Genomic DNA, 25,560 nt, shown 5'->3' on the forward strand with positions numbered 1-25,560 from the left:
AGATGTCACACATAAGCAAAATCATATTTATCTTTTCTCTGTCTGACTTATTTCACACTTAACATAATACCCTCTTAATCCATCCAAGTTGCAAATAGTAAAATTTCCCTCTTATTCATGGCTAATATTCCACTATATATATAGACCTCGTCTTTATTCATTTGTTTTTGATGAAAGTCAAACCTAATATATCGTCTAGGGATTGTCAGGTTTGTTTTGGTGTCTTGAAGCCTTCTCTACCATGAGGTCATATAGAGATCTCTTGTTTCTTACAGTTTTAGAGGATTTTTTGAATATTAAACCTTTATCTAGAACTTATTTTTGTGTGGAATAAGTTCAGAAGTCAATTTTAAATTTTTTTCCATGTGGGAAACAGGTACTCCCACACCACTGTTCGAAGTCTTGCCAGTCGATTTGTGATTCTGCTGTCATACCACTCCCCACCCCACCCTGCACCCATATTTGCTGGAGTTTGTGGACCTTGTTCTGTTTCAGTGACCTGTGTATTCCCATAACAGTATCATAGTTACTGTAAACCTTAAACATCTTGTAGAGTGAGTACCTTCCTTTTAATTTTCATAGCATATTAGCTACATTGCTCACAAAAATTAGAGGATATTTTATGACTTATCCCCTAATTTTTGTGAACAATATATTTGTGCACCTTTAGTCTTCCATATACATTTTAAAATCAGGCCAATTCCCAGAAAACTTGTTAGAAATTTTATTGGAATCATGTACATTTGTTCATTTTATCTAGTCTGTCAAATATTTTTTGAGCAAGGCACACACTGTTACAAGAACAGTCACTATAGCAGCAAACAAAAACTGAACTCCCCATTTCTGTGGAAGCTGTATTCTGTCAGGGAAGACAGATAAGTCTGTACACGTCAGAGTGTGGTCAGTGCTGTTGAGAAAGGTGAAGGAGGCTTAGGGCATGAGGACTAAAGGAGAAATACTGCTTCAGTTAGGGCAAGCCCAAGAGCACTTTCTAAAGTGTTAACCGAGACAGTGCCGAAGGTCATGAGCGAGCTCTGCTGACTTCTGGAGAAGTGCAGCCAGACAGGAAAAGAATACGGAGTCTCTGAGGAGGGAGGCAGTGTGCTTTGCACGTTTGACTTATACAAAGGGATCTGGGAGCAGAGGAAGGCAGAGAGCTAAGTGGATGGGGAAGTGCTGGTCACTAGGCTAAGAACCGAGGGGGTAATTGATTGATTAATGGCTGATGGGACTGAGCAGTGACACAGAAAGGTTCATTTTCAGAGACCTGCATTTAAGTCCTAAGCCTGTCTCATAGTTTCATGGCTGAGATATTCTCTTAATATCCCTGAACTGTTGTTTACTCATATTAAGTGGAGAATAATTACAATTGTGTGTGTGTGTGTGTGTGTGTGTGTGTGTTTTGGTCACTTTTGGTATTGATATAGCAAACCTACAGAAGAGTTGCAAGAATAATACAAGGAACTCCTATACACCCTCTACCTGATTCACCACGTGTTTACATTTTACCCCATTTGCTTTGTCATTCGCTCTATTATTTGTGTGTGTGTGTGTGTGTGTGTGTATCTTGTACATGTGTTTTCCTCTTGAGACATTTCAGAATAAGTTGGAGACATCATGCCCCTTCCCCTCCCCTAATTTCAATGTGTATTTCCTAAGATCAAGGATGTTCTTGAATATAGCCACAATAAATATGAACACCAGGCAATTTTATATTGATACAAACTACTACCTAATCCAGAGGATCTTTGTCAACAATTGATACTGGCTGACAAAATTTTTAAATGTTTAAATATTTAAAACTTGTCAGTTATTTCATTGATGTTCCTTATGGCTGCACCCCCAACCCCTACCCCCAGTCTGGCATCTAATCCAGGACCATGTGCTGCATTCAGTTGTCATGTTTCTTCATTCTCCTTTCTGGAACCATTCCTGAGCCTTTCTCTGTCTTTCTTAACCTTGTTTAAAAACACACACACGCACACACACACACGCACACACACGTTATCTTTTTATTATTCAGAAGATGCATTTTTGTCTGAAGTACTCCAGAAAGGATGTGTTCTTGGTGCATCTCGTCCGGAGGGACATGATGTATTATCAAGTTTGTTCACCCTAAAATTATTATATATTTGTTCCTCATTAAGTTTTCATCCCCTCTTTTAGCCACTGTTGGTCGCTATTTTTAGCTATTTTTGTTTCTCTATTCAGTAGTTGGCATTACACAGCAAGGAAAAAATTTCCCTTCTCCCCTGCTTGTTTATTTATATCATATGAACTTGGGGGTTCTTCTTCAGTGATTTAAAACCAGTTCTATCATTATGTATGCTCAGTTGTCTCAGATTTGTCCTGTGGGAACACTTTCAAGATGCTTCATGTATTCCATTGATGTATTGCCATTATTCTTTAAGTACCTGTACTCTTCTTTTACTTTCTGACATAACAAGATTCTGAGACTTGTCTTTTTCTTTCCCAGTTTCAGTCCCAGGGATCAACTTTTTCTCCAGAGATCCCCAATACCTTTTAGTGGAAATGGCATTCAGAAACCAAGGTCTGGGTGCCAGATGTGCTCTTGATAATCTAGGTCTCTTCCTTGTAATGACTGCATTGAATTCCAGTCTGTGAACATACATAGTTCATTCTATTGATGAACACTATTTCTGATTTGGGGCTATTATGAAAAAGCTACTATGAATTCTCTTTTTAACAAGTCTTTTTGTAGACCTATGTTTTCATTTTTTGTCAGTCACCATCTAGGAATGCCATTGCTGGGTCATAGGGTAGGTGTGGGTATATGCTTAGTATACAAGAAACTTGTCAGACCTTTCTCCAAGGTGATTGTTCTAGTTTATACTCACCAACACTATGAGAGTTCTGGGTACTCCACATCCTTACCAACATTTGATGTGATCAGTCTTAAATTTTAGCCATTCTGTTGTGTTTGTAGTAGTATCTTACAATGGTTTTAACTTTTTATTTCCTTGTTGACTTATGATGTGATACATATTTTCACATACATATTGGCTGTATAGCTTCCTTTGTAAAATCTCTTGTAAGATTGTCTATTTTTGAGTTTAAGTTCTTTATATATTTTGGAGAGAGAAGTCCGTTGTCATCTATATGTGACTGTGTATATTTTATATATTCATAAGTTCATTATTCAAATAAACAGTATTTGTTATAAAGTATTTTTCTATTAAGTTTTTTAATGAGAAGTTTTTAGTTTTCATAAGACTAATTTACTATTGTGTTTTATGGTTATTACTTTCTGTAGTCTATTTCAGACATCTTTGCTGACCCCTGGTTATGAAGATAGTCTGTTTTCTTTTAGAAGCTTTATAATTTTACCTTTTATATTTAGGTCTTTGATCTATCTGGAATTAATTTTTGTATATGGTGTGAGGTAAGTGGTTGAGGTTCGTGATTTTTCACATGGATATCCAGTTGTTCCAGAAGCATTTGTTGACGAGACTTTTCTTTCCCCCAGAATTACTTTGGTTCCTTTGTCAAAAATCAATTGATTATGTAAGTGTGGGTCTCTTTTGGATTCCTTATTTTGGTTTTCTTTTGCTGTTGCAGGTCCCTTGTATTTCTATATATTCTTAACAGACTTTACTTTTCAGAAATGTTTTTAGGTTCACCAAAAAAATTGAGGAGACAGTACCAAGAGTTCCCATATTCCCTGCACTCAGTTTCTTCTATTATTGACACCTTACCTGACTTAGGATGGCACACTTGTTACAATTCATGAATCAGTAGTCACACATTATTATTAACTAAGTCCAGAATTTATTAATTTTCCTTAGTCTTTACCTGATGTTCTTCTTTTGTTCTGTAATGCCCAATTCCATTCCATACTGTATTATATTTAGTTGTCATAGCTCCTTAGGCTCCTCTTAGCTACGGCAGTTTCTCAGACTGTTTTTCTTTCATGGATGACTGGCAGTTTTGAGGTTAGGATGCCAATCTATTGGAATTTGATGGGTTTATTTTTTTCATGGTCAGAGTGAGTGGGGTTATGGTTGTTTGGGAGGAAGACTATAGAGGCAGAGTATTTTTTTAAAAAATGTTTATTTATTGATTTTTAGCGAGAGAGGAAGGGATAGAGAGAGAGGAACATGGATCTGTTCCTGTATATGACCTGACTGGTAAGCAAACTGGCAACGCTGCGCTTTGTGGATGATGCTCTAACCAACTCAGTGGTCGGGCCAGGGCTGAGGCATGGTATTTCATCACATCACACCAAGTGTACACGCTACCAGTGTGGCTGTTTCATTTGATTTATTCATGTTGATTTTGATGTTGACCTTAATCACCTGGCTAAGGTAGTGTCTGTCTGATTTTTTCCCTGTAAAGATACTTCCCCCCTTTCCATGCTGTATACCCTTTAGAAAGAAGTCACTGTGTACAGTGGGGATTAGTGCTGCCCTCCTTGAGAACAGAGAGCTGCATAAATTCTTTGGAATTCTTCTGCCTGAGAAATTGGACTCTTCTTATTTATTCATTTTTTTTATTTTTCTCTGTAAGATTTTGAACTTTTGAGTTAATTGAGATTTGTTTGCTGACCCAGTATGTGGTCTATGTTGATGGGCATTTTTTATGTACTTGGAAAGAGAGTATATTCTGTAGTTGTTGGGTTTAGTGTTCTATAAATGTAAATTATATGCAGCTCATAGCTAGTGGTGCTCAGCTGTCTCATACATCCTTACTGGCTGTCTACTTGCTCAGTCAGTCACCTGAGGGAGGGATGTGCACATTTCCAGCTAAGATTTGCACTTAGTCTGCTTCTCCCTTCAGTTTTGTTCCATTTGTTTTGTTGCTCTGTTTTTAGAAACATGATTTTTATGTTTTCCTTATGAATCAGCCCTTTTATCATTGTAAAACTTTCCCCTTTCCAATGGCAGTGTTCCTGAAATTGAAGCATATTTTGTAGGATATTAAATAGTAAGCCTGAATTGCTTACTGTTCTCACTGTACATATCTCTTATAAACTGAATTGTGACCCTCCCCTAAGTTCACCGAAGGACTAGCACCCAGCTGAAGACCTGGCCCTTGTAACACAGAATGTGGCTGTGTTTGGAGATAGGGCCTTTGAAGAGGAAATTAAGTTAAAATAAGGCCAATAGGGTGGCCCCTGATCCAGCCTCACTGGTGTCCTTACAAGAAGAAGACATTTGGAGATACCAGGGATACACATGCACAGAAAGAAGACTGAGGACACTGAGAAGTCAGCCATCTGCAAGCCAAGGAAAAAGGCCTCAGAAGGAACAAAACCTGCTGACATCTTAGTTTTGGACTTCTGGCTTCCAGAACTCTGAGAAAATTAATTTCTGTTGTTTAAGCCGCCCAGTCTGTGGTATTTTGTTATTGCAGCCTAATCAAACTTAATACAGCAGTTTCCTATTCTTTTCTTTCAAGGCCATCTTTTATAGACAACATGAAATTGCCCATTTTTACTTAATCACATCTGACAATTCCTGCCTTTATTTGTGGTGTTTTACTTATATGTAATGTAATTATTGATATGATTTGGATTTAGCCTGTCATTTTTTATTTGTCCCATCTGATATTTATTCTACTTTCTTCCTTTTCTGCCTTCTTTTGAGATAATAGATAATAGAATATTTTTCATTTATTCCCAATACTTCTTTTAGCTTTTTGCCCACACATCTTTGTGTCATTATTATTTTGGTGGTTACTTAAGGATTGACAATATTCAATACCCTTAACTTGTCACCATCTAGAGTTAATATTGTGTGACGTTCACATACGGGGCTATAATCTCACCACCACATTGTTTTCATTCCCCTTCCCATCCTGGTTGGTAATTTTTCCATGTATATGACACCTACACATAGTATTAATCCCACAGTACAATGTTGTACTTTTTGCTTTAAACAGTCTTAAAGAAATCAAAGGAAGAAAGTGTTATTTATATATATTTATATATGTTTTATATGTATAACAGTAAGTATAATAATTGTTTCCATTTACCCATATTTTTCCTATTTTGGATGCTCTTATTTCTTTCCTATTGTTTTTCCATATAGTGTTAACTTCCTTTCAGCCTGGCAACAAGTTCTCCCAGTTTTTATTTCACATTCATTTTTGTCTATCTTCCTTTCATTCACCTCTTTGCTGGATATATAATTCTGGGTAGGTAGGTTTTACTTCCTTTCAGACTTTTCAACGTGCCATCCCGGTGTTTCCTGGCTTCCACTGTTTGTGATGATGTGACCGAGTGAGGGCCCACTGCCTAATGCGCTGAGCAGATGAAACTATGGCACTGGCTTTTGAGAGAAGAAGAAAGCTTCTACAGGCAAGGAGACAGCAGGCAAGGCTCAAATTTGTCTCCCTGGTCCAAGGTTCAGGGCAATATTTAAGGGGTCTCAGCACTGGATCTTCCTGGATTACAGACTCTTCAGGTGCATTCAGGTTCTGGTCAGGTCCCAGTCCTTGATGTCTGTTGTTGTGGGGGAGGAGTTAAGGGTTCACAAGCTTTACCATGAGCGGTTTAGGTCTTTTTGAAACAGCTTTGGTTTTCAGCAGTTTGGCTGTGATATACCTCAGTGTGGTTTTCTTTCTGTATACTTTGCTTTTGCCTTGTTCAGATTTTTGTAATAGCACATTAGTTTTTCACCAGTTTGAGGAACATTTCAGCTATTATATCTTCAAAATTTCTTATCCCTAAAGCTTTTCTGCTCCTGTCTTTCTGGGACTCCACTTACTCATATTTTGGACAGTTTGTATTATTCCACAGACCACTTACATTCTGGTCATTATTTTTTTCCTCTCAAGATAACTTATTTTAACTTTTAAAATATTAAATGGCTATATTTTTCTTTTGTCTCTAACCTGTTATTTAGCCCATTTAATACATTTTCATTTCAGATATTATATTTTTAAAAATTTTTATTTACTGATTTCAGTGAGAAAGAAAGAGAGGGAGAGAGAGAGAGAGAGAGAGAGAGAGGGACATTGATCTGTTCCTCTGTGTGCCCTGACTAGAATTGAACCGGCAACCTCTGTGCTTCAGGACGATCTAACCAACTAAGCTATCTGGCCAGGGCTCAGATATTGTATTTTTAAATTAGATTTCTATTTGGTTATATTATTTGCTTTCTCTCCTGAGATTCCTAATCTGTTCATTATGATCAAACTTACCTTTAAAATCCTTAAATTTAGTTCAAATAGCTGCTTTATAGTTCTTGCCTGATAATTCCCAAATCTGGGTTATTTTACAGTTTTTGTCTAGGGATTGTATTTTCTCTTGACTGCGGGCCATTTTTCCTTATTTCTTCCATGAGTGTGAATGGTACCATATATTTATTGAGTCCTAATTATGGCATCTTCCTTTAAAGGGGATTCAGTTTGGTTTTGGCAGACACCTAAGCTAGTGGCAGGCTTCCTATAATTCTCTGTGAGAGCAGGACTTCAGTTCTGAATTTAGTTTTCGGGTGTGTCTCTTTCTCTAGGGGCTTAGCCTTTCCTTCTAAGATGCAGTCTTACTGTGGCCTCAGTCCAGTGCATACAGTGAATCTCTGTCCTGGCTGAGTTAGATTCCTGATGTTTCCCAGCATCTGATGGCCTGTGGAATCACTCACTGTTCATACCCCAGTTCTGGAGCAGGCAGTCTCTGTTAGGTCTGGCTGGATCTTTCCCTCTGCACGTGCAGCCCAGTCCTTGGCCAGAGGCCTGCAGTGCATGCTCTGTCGTTAGCATAGCTCCCCCGTCTAACTACCCTGCCCTCAGAGTCCAGCTGCCTTCCCCGCTCAGGGAGACTGCCACTCTGCCTGGGTTCCATTTCCTGTCCTGCTTCTAAGTCAGAAAGCAGGGATGGAGCCTTGGAAGTTTCCCTTCTCGTCTTAGTCCTTTGAAACTCCATGCCTGAAAACCACTGCCTCTTATATTTTGTTTTAATAGTTGTTTAGGCAGGACATCAAATCTGGTAACAGTTCCTCTTTCAGGGCTGGAAGTGGAAGCTATATGTTACTTAACGTGCACAAGAGTTCTGTATAAACATTAAGTATGCAAATATGTGTAATGGCTGAGATAATATCTTTATTCAGCAAGGATTTTAATTCTATAGACAAGATATCACATTGGGCCTTAATTACTGGAAATCCTGCTTATGATTAGGTCTGTGAAGCTTGTAGCAGCCAGATGTATAAAATGTAATAAATTACATGGTGCATGCACACACAGGCACACACAGACCTTACCTTCTCCCATCCTCATCCTACTATGTTGTGTTAAAAGCTTAAAAAAGCATTTTTTTTTTTTTTTGGCCCTGGCCTGTTGGTTCAGTGGTAGAGCATTGGCCTGGAGTGTAGATATCCCAGATTTGATTCCTGGTCAGGGCACACAGAAGAAGCAACCATCTGCTTCTCCACCTCTCACCCCTCTCACTTCTCTCTCTCTCTGTCTCTCTCTTTCCCTCCTATAGCCATGGCTGGATTGGAATGAGTTGGCCCTGGGTGCTGAGGATGGCCCCATGGCCTCTGCCTTAGGCATTAAGAAGAGCTAGGTTGCCTGACCAGGTGGTGGCACAGTGGATAGAGCATCAGACTGGAACGTGAAAGACCCAGGTTTGAAACCCCAAGGTCACTGGCTTGAGCGCGGGCTCATCCAGCTTGAGGACAGGCTCACTAGCTTGAGTGTGGGGTCACTGGCTTAAGCATGGGATCATAGACATGACCCATGGTCTCTGGTTTGAGCCCAAAGGTTGCTGGCTTGAACCCAAGGTCACTGGCTTGAGCAAGGGATCACCTGTCTGTCTGTCCCTCTCTCTGACTTTCTGTCTTTGTCAAAAGAAAATAAAAAGAAAAAAAGAAAAGCTGTGGTACATTTACACAATAGAATACTACTCAAACATAAAAAAAGGAAACCTTATCTTTTGCGACAGCATGGATGGGCCTGGAGATTATTGTGCTAAGTGAAATAAGCCAGTCAGAGAAAGACAAGTACTGTATAATTTCACTCATATGGGGAATCTAATGAACAAAATAAACAAAGTAGAAACAGACTCACAGATATAGAAAACTGACAGCTGTTAGTGGGAAAGGGGAGGTGGGAGCTCAGTGAAAAAGGTGAAAGGATTAAGCAAAACAGACCAAGAAACCTGTAGCCACAGACAACAATATGGTGAAACCAGAGGAAAAAGGGAGTGGGGGAAGGAGAAGAGGGTAAAGGGGGATAAATGGTGAGAGAAGGAAACCTGACTTTGGGGTGGTGAACACACGATACAATATACAGGGGATGGTGTATAGGATTGTACACCTGAAACCTACATACATAAGTTTATTAATCAATATCACTCCAGTAAATTCAATAAAAATTATTTTTTAATGCTGATATTGCTTTACAATTTTGCTTTCTCTGGATTTCCCCAATGTTCCCCTCCATAATCCCTTTTATTCACATATTCTGACATGTTCTTATATAGTAACACAGAGAGGAAAAACTAACAGAAGCTGAGATAATTTTTTTTTTACACAAAAGAAAGGAAAAAAGTGGGGTTACATTTTTATAAATATCTATAAATATAGAGCGATAGGCATAGTCTTCCAAATAAATAAATAAATATTGCCACATGCTAAAAGACATAGAAAATTGTGGGGGCTACCTTGGCTCTGCCAAAGAGAAACACCCCTGGTGGATGGTATTAGGTTGGTGAGATTGCAACCAGTTTTCTACTGAAGTCCTTTGGGAAGTTTTTATCTAATTACAGTATTAGGGAGCTTCCAATAGCTTTTATACAGTATAGTATCTCCAACAAGAAATGCAAACTATATGAAGAAACTATTTTCCATGCGCTGCTATATAGTATTACAGTTTTGGTCCCTCATAAAAGGAACTAGTCTTTCAAGTTCAGCTTGAATCCATTGGGCAAAAACAGTTATCCAATTATCCTTATAAGTAAAAAGAATGGATGTTTCTAAGATTGGGTACGTGATAATGAGGGAGGGGGGGTTGGGCCTGGGAAGAAGCTGTTGTTTAAACTTACTTTGCTTGTTAATATTCTACTCTTTGGGTAGCCATTTAAGCAGAGGTAGGAAAAGGACCCCGTGGCAGGCAGACCCTAAGTCACTGGGGAAGACTGGGGTAAGGACTGAGCAGCAGTCCCACGGGGCTGGCGCTTCTCAGCTGTTCTGCAGGTGAGGTTTGGTTTTCCTCGGGGTGGTACTGGGGCTCTTGGGCCTGAAAGCTGTCTTCATTTAATGACCCTGGAATTTCCAAGTGGATTAAGACCCTGACTTGTCAGCCTGGGAGTGTCTTACCTAGCCCCCCTAGCTACCGCTGCAGGGCAGTCAAGAGACCATAGTGAAGAGCCAGTGGTGTGGTCTTCTCCGAACTCCTACACTGTGGTGCCCTAGTTATTGGACTCCTTTTCCCCGAGCCCTTGAGGCCACTTCACTCATAGGGAAGAACTTGCCAGTCTACAGAGAACCCAGCCCAGCCCAGTGCCTCTGTCTCAAGGCTCCCTCCTCTGGGGCATTTTTGTAACTCACCCAGAATGGATGAGCACTCCACCCAGAAGAAGAGGCTTCATGAAATGCCTCTTAGGAGAGTTTGAATTTATTTCTATTTTGTAAAACAAATCCTAGCAGACTAGATTTTCAGGAGCCAATACCAAGGCTCTTCCTTGGGCCCAAGTCATGAGAGCCAAAGACTCGGCTAGAGGCAGGACTGTCTCAAGGCCACCTGGAGCAGAGCAGGGTCATTCTGGGCCCTGTGGCTCTGGCCGCCCTGAGAGCATGGCCGGGGTGTCCAGCAGTGGGGAGCCTGAGCGTTCTAGCTGGATTTCTGCCTCCATTCTCTGAGCATTCTAGTTCAGCTCTGACCAGCAACCACGAATCTTGGATAGCTCCTCTCCCTTGTCTCCAGGGAGATGAGGCTTGAGATTAGGATTCCCATCAGTTTGCCCAGGTCAGCTGTTACTGCCCTGGGTCAAGATTGCAAACTGGAAGCCCAACAGGGCCAAGATAACATAAATGCAAGAGACAATGGAGAAGCTGCTGGCACTGGCTCTTCCCTTCCCCCTCAGAGCGCGAGCTCCCTAAGCCGTGGCATGGTTTTTGATGCTAAACTGATTAAGAGGAGAGGCATATTTAAGGAAAAGGAAACAAATCCCTTCTCTCCTCAGTAAAGGGGAAATTTCTGAGTTACCTACGGGGCTTCTTAATTCAGAAAGGGGGTTGGGGTGGGTGAGGACGGTGGTAGAACTCCCTTTCCTAGGCCTCCAAGGCAGACTTCTGGGGCAGGCAATGGGGAGAAGCAGCTCGTCACCCACCTCCCTCCTTTGTCATTGAAAGGGAGCTGACTTTTCTGAAAGGTGGTTGGAAAGGATTGTCTCCTGGTGTCCTTAGGTAAACTTAGGGAAGGGGCGACACCTCTCCACGCGCAGTCCCCCATTGTGAGTGTTCACTCTGTTGCCTCTGAGCACCCCAAGCGGGTCGCTGGCAGCCACGCTGTTGTCCTCAGCGCTCCGGAGCTCCAGCGAGCAGGAGGCCGGGGCGGGGGTCATGCGGGGCCGCGGCTTCAGCACGTTCAGCGGGTCGCGCTCGGGCTCGTCGTCCTCGGCGCTGCGCGTGTGCCGGCGCGGCGGCCGCGGCGTGTTGAAGTGGAAGAGAGGGATCTCGTTACTCCGGGACAGGAACTGGGAGTAGGGCGGCGGGTTCATGCCCGGCAGGAAGGCCCGCTTGGCCCGGCCCAAGCTGACGAGGAAACGGTGCTGGGGCGAGTGGTACACATCGTAGCCGTTCTCCAGAGTCCGCTGCTGGAACCTGCAGCTCTCCGGGCTGAAGTGAGGCTGGAAAGGACAAAGCCAGCCAGGTGAGGGCCAGGCGGGGGCCAGGCGAGGGTGGAGTGTGGGCCCTGTGCCCGGTCGGTGATGGGAGGAACACCATCCCTCCCCACAGTTCTGTTGGGTGGGTGTGTTTATCGTCTGCTGGGGAAATGTGATTATGACTAGTCCTCTAAGCACTCAACATAGCTTCCAAGCCCAGGGAGTGGCCAGTGCAGGGCCCGCAGCCCTGCGGGGAGGTGGGCTGGCTGGGGCTAGGGTGGGCAGAACTGCAGCGCTCCTGCTATGGCTCCTGGAGGGGGGTGTAACTTACATGCAACCTTGTCTTCCCTACTCTCTACCGTTTTAAATTCTCCTTTGGCTGAAAGGTGTTTTGGGTCTGCTTCCATACCTGGAGAAAGGAGGTGGGACGGAGTTTGTAGGGTCAAACGTAAGTGAGGGGACTCACATCAGAGAAAGTAGTTTGGGATTTAGGGACATGAACTTTGGCAACACATGCCAAAGCCCTCACTGTGCCACTAACTAGTACCAGGTTTTATTGACTGCCTGCTAGGACCTTTATATGTTACTGTATTTAATTTAATCCTTAAACTCCATGAAGTAATATTTTACAGATGAAAACTATGTATGTACCTATATGTGGTCAACAGCTATTTGCTTACGTATTTATTCATTTAATTTTCTATATTTCTTCAAAAGATATTTATCTGCTGTGCGTCAGATGTCATGACAGATGCTGGGACACAACAATAAGCAAAACAGAAAGTCACTGCTCTCACGAATTTTCCAGTGGGCCTGTCTGGTGGTGAGAGTCTCCTGAGATGAGCAGTCCCACTGTCGTGCTATCTCACAGTCCTTTGGGGTGTGCCTGCAACCTATAGTTTGGGAAATCCTTTGCTTATCTACCTGAAGGACCAGCCAGCACAACTGGGGCAGAGGTGATTGATTAGAGATCTTTAAATAGGGGGAGCCCCACAGAGCACGTGGCCCATTCCACTTTTTCCATTTGAGGAAACCAAAATTTAGAGAAGTGAGAGGGCTTGCCCAAGGTCGAGGAGGTCTAGTAACAGAGTCAAGAAGACACCTGTGGTTTCTCACCCTTACTAATGCGCTCTACAACATAAATCTACACGACTAAAAGACCTCTGGCTACATGCTGTGTTAGACACAAAACTGGATACTGACAGGCAGTTCAGACTACAGGCTAAAGTCTGGGCTCCAGACCAGACTGCCTGTGTTCAAACCCCAGGTGTATAAACCTGAACGTGTACTACTTAGACTGAAAAAAGCACTCAGGGAAAAGAAATCATCAAGGTATTCTGCAGATGGAATCTTCAAGCTATAAATATCTATGTTCTGTCAGAGAAATTAGATAATTATTTACAAAAAGAAACTCACTGATCCAAAAATGTTGCCTCTAAAGTCCATGCAGAGGTATCTCCTACTCATCACACCTGTAATCACCACGAAGCCAGTGTCCTCTGATCTGATCATCAGGGCACCTGTGGAGAAAATCATTCAGGTCAAACCTTGCTGTGCATACGATTCCCACTACGAGTGCCTGTTGGAAACCCACCTTTGTGAATCCTCCCTTTATTGATTTTCATTGTGGTGACTATTTCACATAACCTTCCCCTTGTACTTGTTCAGCCTCATTTCTTCTGAGTCCTGTATTCCCCTACATCTTCGCTCCCCTCAGTTACCTTGCTGCATGGAGCAGTCTGAACTCCCGGCATTTTCTCCCTGTTCCCCATACATGTTCTGTCGCTGCCCGGACTGTCTTTATTTCCTCCTTGCTTGGCTAATGCCACTTCATGTTTGTGGTAGTGGTCATGGTCTCTAAATGCTTCTGCCTTTGTGATTTTTTTTTAATAAATAAATTTTTATTAATTTTAATGGGGTGACATCAATAAATCAGGGTACATATATTCAAAGAAAACATGTCCAGGTTATCTTGTCATTCAATTATGTTGCATACCCATCACCCAAAGTCAGATTGTCCTCCATCACCTTCTATCTAGTTTTCTTTGTGCCCCTCCTCCTCTCCTTCCCCCTCTCCCTCTTTCCCTCGCTCCCTGCCCTCCGTAACCACCACACTCTTGTCCATGTCTCTTAGTCTCGTTTTTATGTCCCACCAATGTGTGGAATCCTGCAGTTCTTGTTTTTTGTTTTTTTTTTATTTACTTATTTCACTCCGTATAATGTTATCAAGATCCCACCATTTTGTTTTAAGTGATCTGATGTCATCATTTCTTCTAGCTGAATAGTATACCATGGTGTATATGTGCCACATCTTCTTTATCCAGTCTTCTATTTTTTTTTTACAGTGATTAAAGCCTTTAAGCAAACTCTTGGCCAATACAGCAAGAATCCATAAAAGAGTAGTGTTCTTAACATGTTCACCAAGTCCAAGTTGGCCCCAACACCATGCCAAATCTCTGATTTTAAAACCTATACCAAGATGTCTTTCAAGGATCCAGCTTGCATACAGAGCCTGATTCTCCACCTAAGTAGCTCTGCAAATGTCACTGGTACATCAGTCAACATTCATCATGTGTCAAGAACTGTATTAGAATGATCTTCCCCTTTCCTCTGCTTATTGAAGTTACTCATCCTTCAAGGCCAGACTCTGATATCGCTATTTCTGTGAAAACTCTCCTAATCTCCCTCTTCATTAATTTCTCTTTCATCTCAGCTCCCTCAGCACAATGCCTACACCTCTATTATAGTATACATTTTATTCACGTTGCTTTAACTAAGTTTACATGCCTAGTGCGTCCCCTAGAGGGAGTTACTTAGAGGAGGAGGGCATATCTTTCCATGTTGAATAGATACCAGGCATGGATGGAATTTCTTCTTGAGTATTCTGTTCTTTGTCTTTTTCTCACTTGGTGATGTCTCCTCCAGGTGCAGTCCCTCATGGTCTTTCAATGCCCCTCCCAAAAACTAGTCTTTCTCACTTGGTGATGTCTCTTCCAGGTGCAGTCCCTCATGGTCTTTCAATGCCCTTCCCAAAAACTAGTCTTTCTCACTTGGTGATGTCTCCTCCAGGTGCAGTCCCTCATGGTCTTTCAATGCCCCTCCCAAAAACTAGTCTCCAACAAGGGCCTGAAACCTGTTCATACTACCTGCACCTTAAATAACTGATAGCAGCTTTAAGTGTGAACCACTTACCTGCCCCCATGGAAGCTTACAATTTTAACAAGTACTAATGCCTAGTTAAATAAAAGCTAAAGCTTTCTGTTTGGTGGCAAGAGTGCAATTCAGCAAGACTTATGCCCAAATGCTGTTTAATTACCTATTTCCTTAAGTCTGTGGGGGCACTTCCATTTGCCTACCACAGAATTTCCCCCTGCACCTCATTTGGCCTCATGGCCCCTGGGAAGGAGCCCAGGTAAAGTTTCGAATCTGTCTTCTAGAAATGGGGTGTGCCCGGGAAGTGGTGAAGTCTCATGGGTTGACTTACAGCCCATCTCGTCCCCTACCCCACGTAGGCTCAATAGGAGACCTCTGAGGAGAGCCGCAAGCAATGCTCAGACATGAGTTGGGAATAGATCCTGACCTGAAGTCCTATGATGTGGGACAGAGGGAATGAGTGGGGGGACCAAGCCTGGACAGAAGAGAAAGGAAGAGGTCACAGAGGAAAGTTAATTTGTTTCCAAGTTTGGCTGAGCGTTAGCCTGGAGGGAAGCTTCTGGTGGTGGGGTAAAGTAGGGGTGGTGCAGAGGGTAATATTTAAATTGCTCCATATTTAGGTCTGCCTAAGCATCTCAAATAGATGGTTAATTTTGTCGTTAGCCCTGAGAGAAACATAGGAAACGTGAAAGGAATGGTTTCTGTCCTGATGAATTTTCAGTCCAATTAGGAAAAAATTCACTGAGTAACTCTTTTTTTGAGTGATTCTACCCTAAGAACTTTAGCTATTTCAAATTCTCAAAACAACTGTTGTATTGCTAACATTATGAATATTCATAGTAGCAGCATCCCCATTTAAGTGGTACAGAAACAAAGGCAGGATTCAAACTCAGGTCAGTGAATCTAGCATCCTCTTCCTACCACCCTGTAGCTTGCCTCCAACAGAAAGCATTACAAAGCATCAGAAGACAAAGTTGAGTGCCAAACTCCATGCTGCAGCCCATGAGGAGCCCAAGTGGCCGTGCCGCTACTGGGTCAGCAAAGGAACGCTGAACCGTGAACTGGGAATGAGGGTACTTGGATTCCGGTTTCAATTAGGCCACTTACTAACTCTGTAACCTTGGGCAAGTCATTGCTCTAAACTCAGTTTCCTCCGTTATGAAAAGAGGATGATAACAGCTGCCCTGCCTGCTTTATGGGGTACAATTAGAATCAAACGGGATGAAGGTTGTAAAAATGGCTGGAAAGTGTTGAGCAGATGAGAGACCTTGTACAGTATTGCCGACCTGCCATCACGACATCCTGATGCTGAGGGCCACTGTGTCGCTGGGTAGGGTGCACCTGCTACTGGTCTCTGGGGCTGGTCTCAGGAGAAACTAGCCTGCCCAGGAACAGTGAGCAGCTGCTATGAGCCAATGGGAAAATTCAGAAAATGTAACAGATTTTTCTTCCCTTTGCAATTTCAGAAGGCATGTTTATACAATCTTTACAGATTCGAGGGCAGAATTCAGCAGAAGGATGGAACAAATCATTGGCTGCTTGACCCACACAACCTGTTGGAGCCAGGCTGACTTAGTGGACATTTTTTTCAGTGACAGTGGATGGTGGCATGTGACCCTGGAAGAAGTGTAGGTTTGGGATCATGGTGTTCTCTAGATCATTTACTACCTATGTGTCGTGTCCTTGAGGAAGTTACTGAATTTCTTTAACCTTTATTATCTCATATGCAGTAGAATCACTTACCTCATTTGGTTGTCTTGAGAATATAATGAGATAATATTTTTATCCACTATAAAGGCACTCTGTAAATGCTGGTAATTGTTACATTACCCCTTCTTCTCACCTCTGCTATTAAAGGAGAAAATTATCTGCTCTGCTCTAGTCTTATTGCCAGTAAGTGACAAGTCAGATGATACGTGTAAAGTACTTCGAGCTCACCAAAAGAAATATAAGATTTTAAAGTATGCAAGGACCTGAGGATAATTCAGCTTTAAATAAAGAAAGTGTCAATGAGGAAGATGGAGGAAATAATGTCTGAATCTAGGAAATGACACTAACTAGGGGTAATAAGCATCTTTTCCTCTGCTTTCCCACAAAGTGGGGATAATAGAGAGTGGGAAGGCGACCTTGCTCATAGTAGGACAGCAGCTAGACATTGGAGAGACTCCCTGCCATCAGTGCCGTGAGTCTGAAGGGAGGTTATAGAATTTTTTAGACAGAGAGTTTCATAATGACCAACAACCCAAAGGTGGGTTGGGCCCTCAACTGTTAATTAAGAATTTACTGGCCCTGGCCAGTTGGCTCAGTGGATAGAGCATCGACCTAGTGTGTGGACATCCTGGGTTTGATCCCCAGTCAGGGCACACATAAGATGTGACCATCTGCTTCTCTTCTCCTTCCTCTTCCCCTTCTCTCCTTATTCCCCTCCTACAGTCAGTGGCTTGATTTGTTCAAGCTTTGCCCCGGGCGCTAAGGATAGCTTGGTTGATTTGAGCATCGGCCCCAGATGGGGGTTGCTGGGTGGATCCCAGTCAGGGGTGGATGCAGGAGTTTGTCTATCTATCTCCCATCCTTTCACTTAAAATAAAATAAAGAATTTAATAAAGCACACGGATCAAATGAGACAGATTCCCTGGAAATCTAATTAATTAAGAGGGAAGAAATCACCCCCAACCTTCCCAGCAGTGTAAGAGTGTTACTCATTGAGAAGGTAATTATACCTACCTCCTCTGTTAATTAGCTGTCCTACCTATCTACATGCACCAATGTTTCCTCTTTTCTTTTTGATAACTTTTTATCTTAGTGCATACATTTTTTTTTTGGTAATGCACATGATAACCGAATTGAATAGTACAAAAGATTGTATAAACTAGGAAAAGTATCTGCCTGCAAGCACCCTGACCCAAGGTCCCTTCCCCAGGTTTGTGGTGATTCCCAGAGAAACCACACTTAGCTAGTGTCTATATCTGACAAAGCAAAATCACTTTTCTGTAAAAGCAAACAAAAATAAATCTGAAATCAGTTCAATCGATCCTGCTTCTTCTCAGTCATTTTAATTCATTCCAAATAGTGCTCAGTGCCTTCTCTGGCCCAGACCCCAGTGGATAGTTGAGGACAAGTTCTACAGTTTGCCTTACCTACTCCGTAGGCTGAGCCCACACCCCAGCACACTCCCTGACCACAGTTGGCTCACCCCGGTCTACTTGATGTTGTGTTGAGAAGGACATGTATTTGGGGGTCCCCCTTCAGTGAAAGGATTCCATGAATCTAGGCACATGTTATCAGCATTCCCTAGTTCTATGAAGCCCTTTCCACCTATGGAAATCAAAATTACATAGCATAATTCACTCATGCATTTTCAATTGGCTATCATCTTACAGTGCAAACAAGGGGAGCCCTCCATGGGAGTTGTAACAATTGGGTTTCTTAAGAGTCTGATAATGAGCTGGGAGACAAGACGAAGTGTTGGAAGGGCTGTGTCTTTCTTTGCAGTCACAGAGCTTTGCACGATGTCAGACACAGTGTAGGTTCTGTTCAATACGCATTGGATAAAGGGAGGAGCACTTTGGCTGTATCAAGTACAGTATATCCAGATTTATTTCAGATTTTTGCCATTAGACTCAAACTTGGCTTCCAAGATGTTCATTTCTGAATCCTACTATACCTTTGAGTTCTGAAACCTTTCTGGTATTTGGAAATACTTTTCTCCTCCCTCTTCACCCCTATCACCATCATTTGAGCGCTGGAAGAAGTTTGAACTTTGCATGTGTATATATATCTTGCTACCAGGCTAAGGACCTTTGATTTTTACCACAGGAAGGTCACAGCACTATTACTAAATAATTTAGTATGATATGGGCAGGTCATTATTCTTACAGGTTTTTTAAATTAAACAGAAACTGTGATTGCTCTCTTACTCCTTTAATTGCTCCCTCCCACCTCACTGTCTCTTATACAGGTGTACACCAAGGGGCCTGTACATGAGTCATAGATAATTGATTGTGGCCTGTGATCCAACTTTCCACAAACCTAATATTTAAAAACGTTCCAGTTGTCTCATCTTGCCAAAGAGTTCCCAACTAGCTCATTTGTTACTGAGCGGACCTTTCAGCTTCACAGAGAAGAACCAGCAATCTGTACCAAGCTGGGCAGCTCCGAAGCCCTCAGTACACCTGTTGGATGGATACTTGAATGGATAGAGGAATGCATGAGAGGTTTGTGCACGTGGTCAGACCCATCAAGACAACATACCTGGATAACCTGTCTTTAATACATTTTTCCTGACAATTTTTATAAAGCCAGAATACAAGAAGCCCAGAATTGGAAAGAGCCCAAGTTCATCTATTCCAAACCTTGGTCGGATACAGGAATCTTCTTCACAACCTCCATTGCTAACCCAGTCCAAAGTTCAGGAGCTAAACCTCAGTGTCTATTGACCTATCTGGCTTTGTCCTCTCAACCACCTTGCCTCTCTTTCTGTACATTTTTGCCGATTTGGATGGGATAAAGAGAAAGTGGCTGCTATTGTGGGAAAAAGGGTTTTAGTTAAGATAGGAGTTATTCATGCTGGTAGAAACTAGTAAACGCTCCTTAGAAAGGTAGCAGAATCTTCTCCCAAGTTTTCTCTGCGCGCGTGCGCACGCGCACACACACACACACACACACACAGTAAGTGGATCCTGGGCAAGAAGCTAGGAGACTGGATTAACCCTCTGGTCTAGTCAGGGTCTCTCCAAGTCCCTGGTAGGGGGATGAACAGAGGAGGGCCCCTTCTGCCCAGCCTGAATGAAGCCCCTACTTACTGTAGATGGTCTGATGGGGTGTGCCATCCACGTGGCCATCCTTGTGGATCTGCAGGTGGTAGCTGTTCCGGGCTGTGGCTGTGTACAGGTGGGTCAGGCCGCCCCAGCTGGAGCTGAGCAGTGGGGAGGCATTGGGATAGGCTCTGGCTACACAGCCCAGGACGCAGACCAGGAACCCCAGGCGGGCCCCTGACATCCCTGCTCTCTGAATGGCTGGCCCAGAGTGTGAAACTTGACTCTGCTGCCCTGCCTCCAGGGCCTGCTTCGCTGCCTTCCTCTCTTCTTCCTGGCCGGGGTCTGCTGTGAGGATCCCAGGCTGCATCTCCTCCTTTTTCTCTTCGCCTTTTAAAGGGTAGCCCTGTGACATCAACCAGGAAAGACTCCACTGTCCACATCCTCTGTGTTGTAATCAGCTTGTTTGAAGAGCATGCAGAGACCTCTGAGGCTCTCAGAAGGCGTGTCAGTTACACACACACACACACACACACACACCCCTCAATTTCAAGCCAACGCTCCAAAAAAATGAATGATGTGTGGGCAAAAGTTATCTATGACTCTGTTGACCTGTTCCACTTCCACCAGGAAATGTGAAGGCAGCCAGTGGTTCTGAAGAAATCCAGCTTCAGTCATGCGGTCAACAGATTCCTGTGCAATTAATCTCCCAATGAGTCTACTCATTTTGGTTTTCTCCATCCTTTTCCTTCCAATCGGCAACAATGTGTCCAGTGCTTTCTCTGTGGACAGCTCCAGGTGGGTGTTTTGAAGGCTACAGAAATAATGCAGAGCACCATCAGGCAAATGGCATCCTCTGAGGTGCCCTCCCCCCTCCCCATGAAGCTATGGGAGCAGGGAGCAGATGCCAAAACCAAGGTTGCTATTTTGGGAAGAGTTCCAAATGGGAAGAAAGAAAACAAGGTCTCTGCTGCTCCACAAAATGCTGAACTTTGATTCTTCAGTTTCCCTGGTTGGACTGTCTAGGGCAACGAAACTGGTATTATGGTCTCTCCAATAGTATGGAGACTAACTGAGAGACCTCAGGAAGACTGGAAGACTGCTGGCTGAGCATTGGTCAGAGCGCCCAGGAAGGTCCAAGGAGCAGAGTGGCAGGCCCGGATATCCAATAGTGTCTATCGGATGCGTGGCTCCTAGGACTGGATGCTGCTCACAGGTGTGCCCTCTGGGAAGCTACACATGTTATGGGGAGGATAGTCCTAGCACGTGCAATTCAACTGGGAGCAAACTGCTGGAATGCTTACTGGAAAACACACACATGAGGAGGCTGTTACTTTCCAATTTTTCATTTGCTGAGTACATCCCATGTGCAGGCATCAGGCTAGATGCCGTGGTTGAAGAAGAGAGAAAAATGTGATCCCTGCCTCAAGGAGCTCATGGGCTAGCAGAGGAGGCAGCTGAAGATAAGTGACCATTCCACGAAGCATAATGGGATGTGCAGTCATAAGTGCAGGCAGAAAAGAGGGGCCATTTGTTTTCCTACACTTGTACAAGTTTTTATCGTTTACAAAGCGTTTTCATGCGTATTAGCTCATTTGAATCTCGCTGCAACTCTGTGATATAGGGACACCAGGCATTTTCAACATCTTAATGTTACACTGGAAGAAATGGAGATCTTGGGGTTCATACGTACAAAGTCACAAAGCAAATAAATGAGAGGGAAAGGGCAAAGTCTTCTGATTCTCAAGACTGCTTCTCCAATAATAATCATGGCAGCAACTAACACTTATTGAGAGCTTACTAAATACATTAGTAGTAGTAACTCATTTAAACTTCACAATAAACCTCTCAAGAGATACTGTTATAGGAAGAGATAGGAAACCGATGCACACAGATGAAGTAACGTGCCCAATGGTGCACAGCTAATACACAGGTCACATTGGACTCTGGGCAGTCTGACTCCAGACCTCCTAAGCACTTCGTAGATGCACAAACCCCACAACATGTTGGGGCAAATGCTACAAGAGCTAGGAGGTTGGTAAGAAAGTGCGAGTAGCAATGTGACCTAGTACATACTATTCAGGTTTTCTCTAATAAGCCCAGGCCTTTACCCAGGATGTGTCTCTAAGAGGCAGGATGTGTCTTCCCAGGTTAGATAGAAGATTTAAGACATGTAAGTGCTTATGTATAAGACGGCCTTTTTCAACAACGTTCACAAATATAGCACCTCAGCTTAGCTAATTGAAGAAACGGCTAGCTTTCAGAATGGAAATACGAACCATTCAGGAACATTTTCCAGTTGATAACCCTACATTTCCTCTTCTGCTTATGAATGATAAAGAGTCTGGAAGCCCCTGTGACACAATCGGTGGGCAGTGCAAGAGAGAAGGAAGGAGGAAGTCATAGGAATAAAAAGAAGAACAAACTTATCCTCTAGGGATTATAATATAATTGAGCTGAGACAAGCTTTGTTCAATACAAGGCACTGTGAGAGAAGAGCTAAATTACTAGGACGTATAACAAATGCTAAGGGGGTTCAGAAGAGAGAGAGACCACAGCGGGTGGACTCTGCAGCCCAAGAGGGCTTGGAGGGATGAGAGACGAGATGGAACCTTGTGGACAGACAGACACGGAGGGGCGCCTCCCAGCACCTACCACGGCACGACGGGGAGGGAGGGCAGGTGTCTTGGGAAGAGTTCCTGGTCATCGGTTCCATTCCTGGAGTTATTGGAGGGGGACCCCCACCCTTGCCACTTTAACTTGGAAAGAGAATTGATGTGCTGTCTCATTCCACCTCCAGACGAAGCCCCGAATGCCTAGCAGCTGGAACTGAAGGTAGAGGACAGCCCGGGGGAGCAGGGTTATTTCTGAGAGGAATGGAGGGGGGGGGGTGAACAAGCATCCCCCACATGGTGAGAGTACAAGAAGGTACAAGAACCTCAGATTAATTCTTCCCACCTGAGATATGGAAAAACTGTGAGGGATGGGGAGGATTTGCTCAACAACAGAACTTCCAGCTCCTGGCTGAAGACCCTAGGAACCGGTTCCAAACCTGTCTGCCCATTAGAATCACCATAACTACCCCCGACTAATCTTAGGCCTGCTGAATCTGTAGGGGCGAGCCCAGCCACTTGCATTTTCCCCCAGAACTACCTGGGAGAGTCCAATCCCCCCACTAGATAGCAATGACACTGAAGTACTTATCAAGAAACAGACTTTGAGTTCCAACCACGCACTGGAATTAGTCCTGAGACCAAGGCTCCTTCTGGTGGCCGGCTCTATTTTCCATCCCCTGTGGGGATTTCCAGCCTAACTGTGCAGCTATCAATGTAAATGAGCTTTCTAGGGAATGCTGGTAGTGAATGCTAAGTCCACTGTGCCTCTGACCTGCCTCTTCCTTGAGCCTGATGGGTGTGGCACCTCCTCAGGAGCTTCCAAGAACCTTGCCAGGAAGGGAGAGCCCAGAGGAAGTTGGTACCAGATGGTACTCAATCTGACATAGTTCTGGTTAGAGGACCTGGGAGCTGGTGTGACCTTAGGAGCCAACTGAGAAACACTGACACCGGACGGGAGCAGGAAGCCCGGGGAGCCAGCCAGTGGTTTGAGGTTTGCGGATATTGCTGTCCTGGTGCCCCAGTGGCTGCCCGGGATGTGGCAGGTGGACATACCTGCTCTTCCCCAGCTGGCCCTGCAAGTCCCTGTTCTGACCTCAGGGGAATTCGCCCCGGGAGCTGTGGAGGCCTCTGGTCCAGTCTCTTCATTTACACTCAGAGAATCAAGGCTCCAAACACGATGGGGTACGACAGGAGTCAGCACGCCTGCCACAGGCGGGTCCTTTCCCTTTGCCCCCGACCTCTCAGGGTGCCCCCTGAGAAGGAGGACCATCTCCCCAGATCATATATTCTCTTACTGTGAAGACTTTTCAACAATTTTTTTTTTTTTTTACAGAAACAAAGAAAGAGTCAGAGAGAGGGATAGATAGGGACAGACGGACAGGAACAGAGAGACATGAGAAGCATCAATCATTAGTTTTTCGTTGCGACACCTTAGTTGTTGATTGCTTTCTCATATGTGCCTTGACCGTGGGCCTTCAGCAGACGGAGTAACCCCTTGCTCAAGCTTTGTTCAAACCAGATGAGCCCCCGCTCAAACTGGCGACCTTGGGGTCTCAAACCTGGGTCCTCCGCATCCCTGTCCAATGCTCTATCCACTGCGCCACCGCCTGGTCAGGCTCAACAATTTTCAGAATCACGTTGTCTTGACTGCTATTAGGCTATGATGAAAAATGTTTCGAGGAGTCAAGGAGGAAAAACCAGGAGCTGGGGGCTGTGGTCCAGGTGGCTCACTCTCCTTTCCCTTTCGAGACTCTGTCTGAAGGTTCCACCCACACCCGGTGGGACCTCGTGGCCTCTGCTCCCTGTTCCCACGTTTCCATGGTGCTGGCTCCCTGGCCTCGGTAACGGTTTTGCCCGTTATCTAGCCCACCCAGTCCTTGGATTCAGGCTGATGGATGTCTGAGTCAGAACAAATGGTTGTTCTCTCTTTTCGCAAAGTTGTCTGGGGCGGGGCTACCGCCTTCCTGAAAATCCCTGTGTCTTGTCCCCTGACAGTTAACACATGCTCCCTTATATTCAGCCATATTCTCTCTTGCTGTAATGAATTCACTCAATTAACACATAACTATTCACAGAATGCCTATTCTATGGCTAGTACTTCATCAAAAATCATTAGAGAAGCCTAATGCTGGAAACGTACAGACCTCCAAGGAGCTCACAGCTTCCTGGGCGGAATATACTGCACGTGTGTCCAGCCATGCGCACCTCCAGTGTGCATTCCCACCCACGTCTCCTGTGAGGCCCCCGCAGGGTAGGCGGGCAGGTCCATCTCCTCCACTTCCCTGCCTTCCTCCAGGTGAGATGTTTCCATTTCTTCTCCCCAAAACAGAATGTCCAGCCTGCCTATTTACTTATTTATTTATTTAATCATGGTAGCCTTTTCAAAATAAAGGACTTTGGGAGGACTCATCTTCCTGGCAGCCCCTTCTCCCACGTCCTGGAAAAGGGGAGCCCCGCGCTGGGCCGGAAAGGAGTTCCCATGCACACCCAGTGTTGAGGCGCTTCTCCAAGGGTCAGCTGGGGACGGTCCCGAGTGACTGTTGATAAGAAGGGCAGGCATCTGAGTGCTAGTTACTTAACCCTTTTGAAAATAAGTTCCCATTTTCAAATGTGTAACATTAAACTTCACCACCTATTTTTAACTTAATACAGAGCATACAAGTTATTTATAAGAACAGCAAATGTTTGCAAGTGTTTAAGTAAAACTGTGCATAACTGAGTGCTCATTTACTTATAGAATTACAGTTTTCCTAGAGTATCAAACAGCTATACTGAGTATAAGAATTCTGAAAAACATTAGGAGGCAAATCTGATGGACCTTGACTGAAATGAAACTGTTGCAAGAACCCTGAGAGAAGAACGGCTGGAAAGATGAAGAGGTGAGGAGGCCTTAGGACTCATCAGAAACAGCCGGTGCGAATGAGACAGGTGGGCGCACAACAGCGGAGCCGCACTCCAGGGCCGAGGCCGCCCACCACGGGGCCCTGGAGCCGAGACTGTGGGACCGATGCTCTGTGTGCCGTCATTGTGGCGGCTGGCGCTTGGTCCACTGCCTAGTGGTTCTCAAACTTTTCGAAGTCGGGGTTCACTTCAGAATCCTACAAATAATTGTAGGCTCACTATACAGTGTGTCCGTAAAGTCATGGTGCACTTTTGACCGGTCACAGGAAAGCAACAAAAGACGATAGAAATGTGAAATCTGCACCAAATAAAAGGAAAACTCTCCCAGTTTCATACCTATTCAGTGCAG

The 25,560-nt window shown here is 44.0% G+C and overlaps 1 protein-coding gene across 1 annotated transcript; it reads right to left on the reverse strand.

Moving 5' to 3' along the window:
* Positions 1-9,392: 9,392 nt before the first annotated feature.
* On the reverse strand, positions 9,393-20,035 carry FGF23 (fibroblast growth factor 23). Its single transcript, XM_066254780.1, has 3 exons — positions 19,744-20,035; positions 13,205-13,308; positions 9,393-11,812 (listed from the first exon to the last, which is right to left on the reverse strand). Exons 1-3 carry the CDS (start codon positions 19,937-19,939, stop codon positions 11,366-11,368), a joined length of 747 nt encoding a protein of 248 aa, XP_066110877.1. The 5' UTR covers positions 19,940-20,035; the 3' UTR covers positions 9,393-11,365.
* Between the last annotated feature and the right edge of the window lie 5,525 nt (positions 20,036-25,560).

This window comes from Saccopteryx bilineata, chromosome 2 (genome assembly GCF_036850765.1).
Source record: "Saccopteryx bilineata isolate mSacBil1 chromosome 2, mSacBil1_pri_phased_curated, whole genome shotgun sequence".
Classification (NCBI taxonomy): Eukaryota; Metazoa; Chordata; class Mammalia; order Chiroptera; family Emballonuridae; genus Saccopteryx; species Saccopteryx bilineata.